Genomic DNA, 12,133 nt, shown 5'->3' with positions numbered 1-12,133 from the left:
GATTAGGAAAGAGAAACATGTAAGGTGTTAGTGGAATGTTTAGATTTCTTTTTTGAAGTATTCCATTTCATTAGGAGCTAATAAGTGGATGGACTAAATTTCCAAATGGGTTGAGTGTCAAATGAATTTCCCTTAATATTTTGCACACAACTCAAGAAATCATTGATCAGCCACATGATTTCTCTGGCATGTATTGATTTGAATCAGAATGCTGACCAACACAGACAGGACAGATTGTAATATTTCCGTGAATGTTCAATGAGATCTCTCTCTGTACGGTAGGCATGGGATTGGTAGGAGTGATCAGACTTTCTTTTTCTGAAACCTGTCATTGCAAAAACACAGAAAAAAAAACATCTATGATGAACAGAAAAAGAGGAATAATTATTTCTGTTATCTGCATTTTATGCCTTATTCCATTACCAAGGTTTAATGTTACCAATGCAAGAATGATCTGAAAGCTGTATGCTTCTAAAGACACCAATAAATCATACTAAAACATATGCTGGGGAAAACACAACACTGTGTATTTGTGGATTATCGGTGGACATGTTTTGCTGCCCTTAACAAGCCTCTGGGTTGCGGGTAAGAAGACGCCTGCATCAGCTGCGTTATTGATAACGGATTTACGAACTGCGACATGTGGGACTGTACAATTTTGCTCAGTTCTCTGGAGAGACTTGAATTTACGAAAACAAAACAACACAGAGAGACACACACTGATTTTCCGTGGAATTAAAAGGAACTTCTTGGATTCGTAAGGATTTCTTCGAGACTTTTTTCTTCTTCTCGTCTTTGGGCTGGTTTGGGGTGGGGGACAGTATGTGAATGATGGTTTGGGCTATTGTTGTATTCGCCTGTGAATAGGAAATCGCTTGGGTCAGTGTTGGGGGTTGGGTGAACCGGATGTGATTTTGTAACAAGCAAAAATGCCTGGTAGAACATTTTTAGTTGCTTCAGGCATCTTATCTTTTGTAAAATAACTGTGAACCTCTGTGTAATTTCATGTGTATTATATGGACAATGCACTAACTTCAAGTGGGGGGCGGAGTGAAGGGTGGGGTTACGACCCTTGATCGTCATCTTTTTACCACGCATGTGTGTGTGAGTGTTTACGCTGAGTATGAGTGTGTGGATAAAACTGGGTACTCATGAGGAGCAAAGCAAAGGTGAAAGGTCAGAGATGCACCATTTGATAGGAACCACTCCTGTAGTTGATCCACTAAAATTTCACAATTTCAATGCTTCGACACAACTGCAAAGACTACAGAGAGCTGAGCCTTAAATAAGACATAATGTTTATTAGAATCAACATGGAATATGGATCATAACCAACACTCAAAAAGGAATATGTCTTGTTAACCACATCTTGACACTTACATGAAAACAGACAGCCACAGATGGAAACGTTATTAGTCATTGTTTGGCCATTTCAGCATTACAATGATTACTGAATATATTTTTTGTTCAAATGAATTGTAAATTATACATTTATTTGGCAAGTGAATTTTGATTTTCAAGTTGCTCCTTTAAACAGCAAGTGATCCGTTTAGTATCCATTTTGAAAACAGACAAATGTGAGTTTTCTTGAGTTTAATTATTCTAACAATGCAATGAATTTGTAAGCAAAAACTGTTACATAATTTATTTAAGGTTGAGAAAGTTTTATCCAACATACCAATGTCTTAATTTTATTTGCCTTTCATATTAATTATTGATAGTGCCTGAGTTGATCACAAAATCTTTTTCTGATTAATCGCTAATAATTGCCAAATTATATTATGAATGAGTGTGTGATTTCATCATGTCAGTTCACTGAACTACTGAACGGATGACAAAAATCTTTAAAACTGCTTAGATATGACAAGACACTCACACAGCTAACTATTATAAGAGCAATAGACAGCACATATGTTCATTGAAATTTTAGTTGAGCAACTCGGGAGTTGTTTATTTGTGAATGCATGATGAATGAAGGGGGTAATGGAAAAACTGAAGAAAAAAAGAGAAAGAAACGTGAGTCAGCTTTCAGATATCTTGATCTGTAAATCAACAGGATTTTTTTTTCCAACATGACAATAAAAGTTTACTTTTGTTGCATTTTTGACTCTTAATGTGGTCTGATTTTTACTCAATGCTGTAGGAGTTCAGGATTGAGTTAGCAATATTCTTGTTTGATTATTGAAGTCTTTTGTCATAATGTTTGTAACCTCTTTGACAGTGAAGTTTGCCTACTCGAAGACACCTCAGATTCACATGCTTGGATTATAAATTGACCTTTGACCTTTATCTACTTTATACTTATGGCAGATTCTCTGCACTGCAGGAAGATCTAAGTCAGCTAAAATGTGTCGGAGAGACTGAACTATATAGGATGAGCATTTCCCTTTCAGGCCAACAATTTAGATGTGAATATTTTAAAGTCAGCATGAAATCAAAATGTACAATTCTTGTTTTTATATGGAATATTGCAGTATTTATTCTAAATGATTTATCTGTGCACATAAGTTTTTATTTATTTTTTAATTCATGTGCCGTAATTTTAATCAAAATAACTTCCCTTCCCTTTTGCTGCGACATCTCTTTGCTGATGATGTGTTTACTGGCGTGAGGGCGGGGCAACCTGTCACTCACATGACATCACAGCAATAACAAACCACAACTATCCAACCATCCAATCAATTCCCGTTTGGACAAAATCAAGTCTGCTCTGAATTTTGTCTTGTTTGAGAAGCGTTTCACCTGGATATATTTCCATTTCATTAAATTTTTTTATCAGATTGACGAATATGTTCATTCAGGTTCTCGCTCTGTTCCTTCTTTCCAATTTGGGTCAATTGCAAGAATGGTATATATTTGCATGAGCATTTAATAACATCAGATTGTACCAGGGTGTCTCTGCAGCCACCTTAGATATGCATGCAATCTAAACTTGACAGAGAGGTTCCATCGGAATTCAACAGTGAAATTTTCAGCAGCATGCGGTGGATGAACATTAGTTCACCCGGCGTGAGATTGGCCATGGTTAGATGCTCAGACCATATGTGTAAGGTCAGCTGATTAATGTTTGCCAGTCTGCGCTTTCTGAGGGTTGATCCACAGCAAATCCAATAAAGGCAACCACTCGCCCTCGGCAACCACAGCATATCGGGATGCTTTGTAGATAGTTTATCTAGGTTCTACAGAGTAGAAGATAGGTGTATAAAAGAGCTATGGATATATAAATGAACAGAATGACAGTAGGAAGGAATGAAGACTTCAACAGCAGAGGGAGAGGGATGAGGAAAGATGGTGGCCTGGAGGAATCTCACCTCCTCATGGCAGATTAAAGCTGAGCTGAGTGTCAGCAAGGCTAGATGAGTATAGGGTTCTACTGCAGCCCTCTCCCATATTCACTACACAGATGTGTTATTTATTGCTATTTTATCTGGACATTACATGTGTTCAGTAAAACAGCCTTGTGTTTCAATGTTTTAAATGTGGAATAATGATGCACAAAATCCTTCAATAACTAACCAAATACATATCTTTCAGCTAATTCTAAACATTTGTCACTGTCACAAGGTGAGCTTGTTTTCTTCATTCACAAACGTAGTAATTTTGTAATTTTTTTAAAGATTTGTATTGTGTGTACATCTCCCTTGTTGCCTTTTCATCTGTAAATTTTGCAAAGCATTGAACCAAATGTGTTATGAATACAATAGCACCATCTGGTGGCAAATATAGTATGTATATACACTCACCTAAAGGATTATTAGGAACACCATACTAATACTGTGTTTGACCCCCTTTCGCCTTAAGAACTGCCTTAATTCTACGTGGCATTGATTCAACAAGGTGCTGAAAGCATTCTTTAGAAATGTTGGCCTTATTGATTGGATAGCATCTTGCAGTTGATGGAGATTTGTGGGATGCACATCCAGGGCACAAAGCTCCCGTTCCACCACATCCCAAAGATGCTCTATTGGGTTGAGATCTGGTGACTGTGGGGGCCATTTTAGTACAGTGAACTCATTGTCATGTTCAAGAAACCAATTTGAAATGATTCGAGCTTTGTGACATGGTGCATGGAAGTAGCCATCAGAGGATGGGTACATGGTGTTCATAAAGGGATGGACATGGTCAGAAACAATGCTCAGGTAGGCCGTGGCATTTAAACAATGCCCAATTGGCACTAAGGGGCCTAAAGTGTGCCAAGAAAACATCCCCCACACCATTACACCACCACCACCAGCCTGCACTGTGGTAACAAGGCATGATGGATCCATGTTCTCATTCTGTTTACGCCAAATTCTGACTCTACCATCTGAATGTCTCAACAGAAATCGAGACTCATCAGACCAGGCAACATTTTTCCAGGCTTCAACTGTCCAATTTTGGTGAGCTCGTGCAAATTGTAGCCTCTTTTTCCTATTTGTAGTGGAGATGAGTGGTACCCGGTGGGGTCTTCTGCTGTTGTAGCCCATCCGCCTCAAGGTTGTGCGTGTTGTGGCTTTACAAATGCTTTGCTGCATACCTCGGCTGTAACGAATGGTTATTTCAGTCAAAGTTGCTCTTCTATCAGCTTGAATCAGTCAGCCCATTCTCCTCTGACCTCCAGCATCAACAAGTCATTTTTGCCCACAGGACTGCTGCATACTGGATGTTTTTCCCTTTTCTTTGTACACCATTCTTTGTAAACCCTAGAAATGGTTGTGCGTGAAAATCCCAGTAACTGAGCAGATTGTGAAATACTCAGACCGGCCCGTCTGGCACCAACAACCATGCCACGCTCAAAATTGCTTAAATCACCTTTCTTTCCCATTCTGACATTCAGTTTGGAGTTCAGGAGATTGTCTTGACCAGGACCACACCCCTAAATGCATTGAAGCAACTGCCATGTGATTGGTTGATTAGATAATTGCATTAATGAGAAATTGAACAGGTGTTCCTAATAATCCTTTAGGTGAGTGTATATATATATATATATATATATATATATATATATATATATATATATATATATATATATAGGTAATCAACATAGTATTCTTGAAGACAGAATAAATACTCCACTCACTATCAAAAGTAATATTTTTTATTAACTGAACAAAAGAACATAAAAACATGCATATTCATTGTGGATAAAATTTTTATTTTATTAAAACAGTCCTAAAAACGGATTGAAACTATTTAAATTAATTGAATTAATAAAAGCCATGAAATAAATTTCATGAAATGTGTTAAAAATCTTGACATATATTGATGCCTGTCATTGTATCCGTGCTTTTGTATGAGCTGGATTAAAACAGATATTTCCGGCAGTTCTTTACTCCACACTTGCACTCCAAATGGATCCGCTTGATGGGTGATCCTTCAATTCCAGCCCGACTTAAGTCTGTGTCCATTTTTTTACTCTCTGCATCTACTGGATCAACTGCAGCAAAAATGAGAAGTATACATTAGGTATTTACAAAGTTATATAAGATATATTTTTTCCCACATTATCATATTAACAGACCCACCCCCAAAAATTTTATAAAAGGCCAAATAAAAAATAAAAATCCTACTGGTCATCTTGTAGTCAAAGGTGAGCTCTTCTCCTGCTCTGATCCCTCGTTTTGCAAAGAATGCAATTCTGGGAAGTCGCTCATCTAAGTTCTCAACAAAAACATTATACACCAGCAAGTTTGGATCGCACTGGAAAAACAATGGTAAAGATTTATTAATTGCATGCTTTGTGAAGTTACTGTTATAATGTTAACTTGGCAGCACACTGCGAAAAATGAACACATTAACTTTTAGAAACATTGCCCAGACTTGGCAACTCACTGCGTTAAGGTCACAACACCTTTAAAATGTTTATTCTCTTAAAATTAAAAGAGGTATATCATTCTAAATGTACTGGGTAAACATCATATATAATAATTTTAATTTAATTAATAAAAAATAAAAAAATACTTTCAGATTTTCAGCAGCCATTACTAGTCACATGATCCTTCAGAACAAATAAGGTATCCTTCATAAAATTAATAATCCTTCAGAATAAATGATACCTTCTATAAATAAATATCGGAATTTGTTCCAAATTACTTGTGAATGGGGTGGATTCTGGAATCCACTGCTGCTTCAATATATATGTAATGAGTTATTATAATCAAGGTATTAATTAATATTTTTCCTCCTAAATATCAAATGAGTTGAATGACTTCTCTAGGCTTGAGAGATTTTACTTTGTTATAGAAGTTACCAGTGTGATCACTGAAATGTTCTTTTCATGCTGGCGCCCAGCAACCCAAATCTGCAACCTGGAAGGTCACGACTATATCTAAATTCAGCTGCATAATCGATGGAGATATGCTTCAGTCTATCTGTATATGTGTGGAAAATGTGTGTTTATCTATTTCTTAGCCAATCAGAATAATTCGACCTGAAGCAAGGACATAACTTAGACCTTGGTGAAGGGTATAATTGCTGTGATATTTGTAACTGTAAGCGGTGCGGCCTACGAATTCCTGTGTGAGTCTTGAAGCCTGATGAAACTGCAAACTATATTCAGTAAAACTTTTCTCCAATTTATTATAATTCTGACTCCAGGTCTTCATTCATCATTTCTGGTTCTGGGTCTTTGACTGTAAATCCCCTTACACTCGATAGACAGCCCAGATGATGTGTACAGCTAGTTAGTGCTCACGCTGTGGTTGACAAAATGAGAGACGTTTCCATAATGAGCTGCATCGATGGTGTAGACGTCCTCCACATAGTCCAGATCAAACAGGTAGGTGACGCCTTGCTTATCGTAAACCACTCCTCTCCTCTCTGCTTCCTCTGTGGTGATGATCTGATGCAATACACAACTGACAGCAGGTCAAATTCACAGTATACAGTAAGATTTACCAACATTAACCAATTTAAAGGGATAATTCACCCAAAAACTGGGGTCTAATGTTGTTTCGGACACCACTGCCTTTAATTGTATAGACAAAAACATTTGAAACATTCTTCAAAACATCTTTAATGTAAAAAAATTTAATTATAATATTTTGCATGTTCACACAGGAATGACATTTTTGGATGAGCTATCCCTTTAACTTGCTTACCTCTCCGAGATACTCCATAACGAAGCTGTTTTTGTAAATCCTCTGTAGCGTCCGCACTCCCCACCCTCTGCCATTTGCTGTTTTGAAGATGCACAGATCATACTGAATACCTCTCTGCACAACCCTGTTAGCACAGTCAGGACCACATCGGCACATGGAGTTACACTCGTAGATGGGTACCCCGGGCATCACTTTCACCTGCCTGCTGACATTATACGCTCTCCGATGCTTCAGCAGCCCTGGACAGCAGCCGTCGATCGGCTGAGAGATGCAGTCATCACACTCACAGCCCACCGTCACTCTATTCACATCCACTCCTTTCCCTAACTTATTGTCATTAATGTAGGTGAAGTTTTTAGGAGGTCCGTCCAGATCGACCTCATTACAAACAAATATGCGGCCCTTGTGCCTGCAGGTCTGGTTCATGAGGTCTTCCCATTTTTTAAGCTTGATACGTTGCTTGGCCTTCTGGAGGAGGAAGGACACAACGGGGGCGCTCAAAGATGTTGAATCGAGCGGGTCATTGGCCTGAAGCAGAGCTCCCTTCATGTCTTTTCGAAACTGGTGCAAGAGTATTGGGCATTTAAGGTTTTTAAGAGGCTCCCATGTGCTTTCTGACTCTGCATAGCCCCTCCACTTCACCAGGAAGAACTCTCGACCCTGAACAGGCATATTTTTAAAGGTTACAGTGACATGAATCATGTAAATTGGAAATATAAAATATGGATAAGGAGAAACAGCTGGAGCCACAAATGACTAGATCACAGTTGTATGCAATGCAACTCACCTTGTGTTTTTTGTAGTTGCACAGATACTCCACTTCATAGTCATTAAAGTTGTTCTTTGTCACACTCAGCTGTTTGCAAACTAGTCTTTCTCTGCGGCATAGAGCCTGGAGGTCCTCCCATGAAAGTTTACAAGACACCCTGCAATCTTAAATCATATGTAAGGGGCTCAATGCATATTCCTTAAGAAACAACTGCAACCTTTCACACAAGTTAGTGTCATGTAGCACTTGTGGTACACTAGTCATGTCATTAAATATTTAAAAGTTCCCTAGTAAGACAGCATTTTGTGATTATTTATTGCTATTTTATATTTTTGTTTAGCCATTGCGCACGTTTATTCGTTGTTATTTATAGGAAACGTGCATCTAAACGGCAATGATCGTCACTATTCGAAGAAAGCAAAAGAAATCCTACCTTTCAAATATTGCGCCATGTTCGCGCCTGAATCAATCACCTCACCTCGCCTCAGTCGCCTCCCCTTCAGTACAGGCTGGATTCCCAATGCCGGATAATGCGAATATGGAATTCGCGTTGATGATTGGTCGCGTTGTAGCTGAGAGAAGAAAACCGAATGTTCATTGGTCAATCCCGTTGACACAAAACCGTGACACAATGTGTTGTATTTATGTCTAAGCTGTCAACAACTTAAAATCACAATTTGTAAGCGAAAACTCGTATTTATATCACTGTTATTTTTTATTTTAAAAAGAATATAGGCTAATCATGAAACATATCTCACTCCCTACTAAAAGTTATTTTCACTTGTTTTAATGAACAAATCGTGAAGTTGTTTTCATAGAAATGAACAGGAAATAGACCTTATTCAGGGTAGCGCCATATTTGCAATGAAAACGAGGCTGCACATGTCTATTGTTCAGCTAACGATACATATTTAAAAAAAGAAAAAAAGGAAAAACGTAGACAAAAAAAAAACATTAAAAAAAGTATTGAAAGTTTTTAGTTTTGAAAATGAATGATCAGCTTTGCTTTATACAGTGCACGCCATTGTATAGACTGCAAGTATGCCTCACAGCCTCGTTTTCATTAAAGATTCAGTATGAAAAAAATCTGTACATTACACATCCATATCAAAAACGCAAATTTTGAAGCTGTTATGTTTATTTTTAAAAACACATGTTTCTAATAAAAGTGACTAGATAAGTTTGGGTTAAGTGTTTACATTGTTGACCAAAACGTCCAATATTGTCAAGTTATGTTTACCACAGGCCTTATTTTACTCTTAAATAATAATAATAAAAAAACCTTATGAAACCCCATAGGAAAATCTTGAGGGAACCACTGGAAAATTAGTCTTCCGGGTATTGACGTCACGCCTATGGCAGCTTCTGGATCAAATGTAAAAATGTAGCCTTATTTATTGGGAATCACTAATACATTGTGTATTTTTAATTTAAATGTACTAATAATAGTAAACTGCAGGAACTATTAGAGATTTACATTTTTTTATACATTTTTCTCTATACAACAGTAACATCACCACTGTCAATATGGTTAATTTCAGCACTGACAGTAATTGTTGGTAGCTCCACATTCATGGAGTCCTCAGGAGGTGTAAAATGTACTCTCTCCATGTTTGTTGCAGTTTGTAGTCTGTGCTGTAAGGGAAAAGGGAAGCAGTCCAGTGGTGCGTGTTCAATTTTACAGAGGCTGTCTTCACTGTCGCTGTTGTATCCGAGGTTAGAATGGCTTGGCTCGTCCTCTTGAGAGGAGAGCTGCACAGCGATTGGCAGCTCGTCTTCTGTCTGAATTGCCTTTTCATTGAGAACTCTTATGACATCAATCTCCATTTCTTCACCCTCGCCATGACAGGGTTCAACTTTCCGGAATGTGTGATGTGCAAAGAGGCTGATGCAGAACATCTCCACAATTACAGAATAGTGGTAGATTACTGGTAGAAAGACAAAATGAGAGAAAATCGTTATTGTAACAAATTAAAGCAGATGTATTCCAGTTTCCAGATCCCAAAACTTTTGGAAAATCGAAGGAAATGTTTTATATTTCATACACTGAGAACGAAACAGGTCAGAGAAGGGAGGAGTGCAGGGGATGACATTCAGCGCACCCATGGTCTCCAGAATTCCACTCTGTAGTCCACAAAGGACCAGGACAACAATGATGCAAATAAATTTGGCTCGAAGACTGTGTCCAGGCAATGCCCTTTTTGAAGCTTTATAAAACAGCAAGTAGCCATAGAAGGACAGAAACGTGGATATGGCAATGATGGCATTTACATACATGTTGGGATTAACCGAATTCACCTGAGAAATAGAAAAAGATTACAAAATCACAAGAAACAAATTCTAACCCCTAACCCTTATAAGAAATGTTTCTTGAGCACCAAATTAGCATATTAGGATGATTTCTGAAGGATCATGTGACACTGAAGATTGGAGTAAAGATGCTGAAAATTCAGCTTTGCCATCACAGGAATAAATTAAAAATTGAAAATATTAAAATAGAAAACAGTTATTTTAAATGGTTATAATATTTCACAACATTACGGGTTTTGCTGTATTTTTGATCACATAAATGCAGCCTTAGTAAGCATTCTTTCAAAAACATAAAAAAAATCATAATGATTCTAACGTTACTCCAAATAAGGTATCGCTTTTTAAGGAAGCATTATATGAATGAGACTGAATATTTAAGAAAAATGTTGTGATCTTGAAGAAGAGATTAATTAAACTCGGATAAATAAAAGCTTCTCTCTCAACAGGCCTATCATATAAATATTACATTAGCAATGGCGTATTGTACTTACATCACCGTAATCATATTGTTCATTTGTCCAGAGGACAAGAGTGAGGAAGAACAGGAATGTTCTGACCACAGAGAGTTGAAGAACAGCGGCCATCATCCACCCCACACTAGTCCTAATGGGAAAAAAAAGGTTAAGATTCCACCATTATTATGAAACAGACCGGTTATTATAAATTATGTAAGTTAAAGATATGCAGGTGTATGTGTGATTAAGTACTTGTTGATGTCAAAGAGAGGAAGACAGCAGCAGCAGCAACAGGGGAAGGGGTTTGGAGACACCTGCTCCCCTGCTAATGCCTCCAGCATGCGGGTCTTTCCACCGAAGAAGTCTTTGATAAGACCCATGAACTTCAAGAGTGTAATGGAGTGATACCTGCCAAGAAATTTAAAAACATTCCATACAGATATGACTGGCCATTTGGATCACTATTGTGCAATTCGATTACAAAACAACAGTGTAGTCAAAAGTCACTCACAGAGATGCAATGAAATTGCACAGAGATGAGGAGCGTGGAACATATAGCGCAATGATAGACGTCATCCCGAAGACCTGTCAAAAGTACAAAATGTTACCAAAAGGTAACTAAAGGAAATGAATGAATTGAGGGAGAAGGTGCTTCTTTACTGGATATATTCCCAGGATCCACAGGCAGAGATGCCTGCGCCTCTGAGAGGGGACATGACGCAGAAAAAAGCCGATCTCCTCCAAGAAGAGAGCAAGCAGCAGCACAGCAAACACAGCAGGAAGGAGGAACAGCCAGAGATCGTTCTTGATCACTATGAGCAGAACGAGCAAAACCACATTCTTAAAAATAAAGCTTCCAATAGGAGATTATCAAAGCAATGCCACAGAAGAACCATTTTGGGTTCCCAAAAGAATCTTTCAGCAAATAGTTCTTAAAAAACCCTTTTAATAGTCTAGAAGCTTTTTCCACAACAAATAAGTGAAATGGAAATGTTCTTCATGGAACCATGGATGCCAAAAATAACCTTTATTTTTGAGATTCAAAGAGATATATAATTTCCCATCCTGGTACCCATTCATGTGTCTTGTTCCATAGCTCAAAGGCACACTTTTGGCAGCTTTTAGGGTAATAATGGAAACATGTGATACATACATATTTATACATGTGATACATTGCAGCGTACGTTCACAGCCATGGTTGTGAACGTACTTCCTACTTAATGTCACTTCAATGTGTGGCTGTCATTCCTGTCATTATCCAGGGAAAATTACATTTAACATTGTAACACTGGTTATAGCAGCAAATCGCAGAGCTTGGTTTGATACATCTACTTTCATCATCATGTTGAGTTAAACCTCTTACCTTTAAAGAACTCAGATGACAAAGGGATCCCACCTCCCATGAGCGTGCAGTTGTCCACCCTCCTCATTGTTCAGTGAAATCTGAAAGACCTATGAAACACAAGAATTTCGATTGGGAGCCCTCAGATGTCAGGATCCAAATAAGTAAACAAACGCTT

At 37.9% G+C, this 12,133-nt stretch overlaps 2 protein-coding genes across 2 annotated transcripts; both read right to left on the bottom strand.

Annotated features, from left to right (window-relative positions):
• Window positions 1-5,062: 5,062 nt before the first annotated feature.
• Window positions 5,063-8,459, bottom strand: suv39h1a (SUV39H1 histone lysine methyltransferase a). Its single transcript, XM_081348831.1, has 6 exons — window positions 8,282-8,459; window positions 7,867-8,012; window positions 7,080-7,739; window positions 6,674-6,820; window positions 5,550-5,679; window positions 5,063-5,416 (listed from the first exon to the last, which is right to left on the bottom strand). Exons 1-6 carry the CDS (start codon window positions 8,298-8,300, stop codon window positions 5,283-5,285), a joined length of 1,236 nt encoding a protein of 411 aa, XP_081204957.1. The 5' UTR covers window positions 8,301-8,459; the 3' UTR covers window positions 5,063-5,282.
• Window positions 8,460-9,345: 886 nt separating this feature from the next.
• On the bottom strand, window positions 9,346-12,043 carry LOC308680468 (organic solute transporter subunit alpha; the record flags this gene model as incomplete). The annotated part of the gene is made up of 7 exons (XM_081348599.1): window positions 9,346-9,776; window positions 9,894-10,146; window positions 10,650-10,761; window positions 10,866-11,021; window positions 11,125-11,198; window positions 11,274-11,425; window positions 11,977-12,043. 7 exons carry the CDS (start codon window positions 12,041-12,043, stop codon window positions 9,346-9,348), a joined length of 1,245 nt encoding a protein of 414 aa, XP_081204725.1.
• Window positions 12,044-12,133: the final 90 nt, after the last annotated feature.

The sequence above is a fragment of the Scardinius erythrophthalmus genome (genome assembly GCF_964197995.2).
Source record: "Scardinius erythrophthalmus genome assembly, chromosome: 20".
NCBI lineage: Eukaryota > Metazoa > Chordata > Actinopteri > Cypriniformes > Leuciscidae > Scardinius > Scardinius erythrophthalmus.
This window is presented reverse-complemented; position numbering and strand designations above follow the sequence as displayed.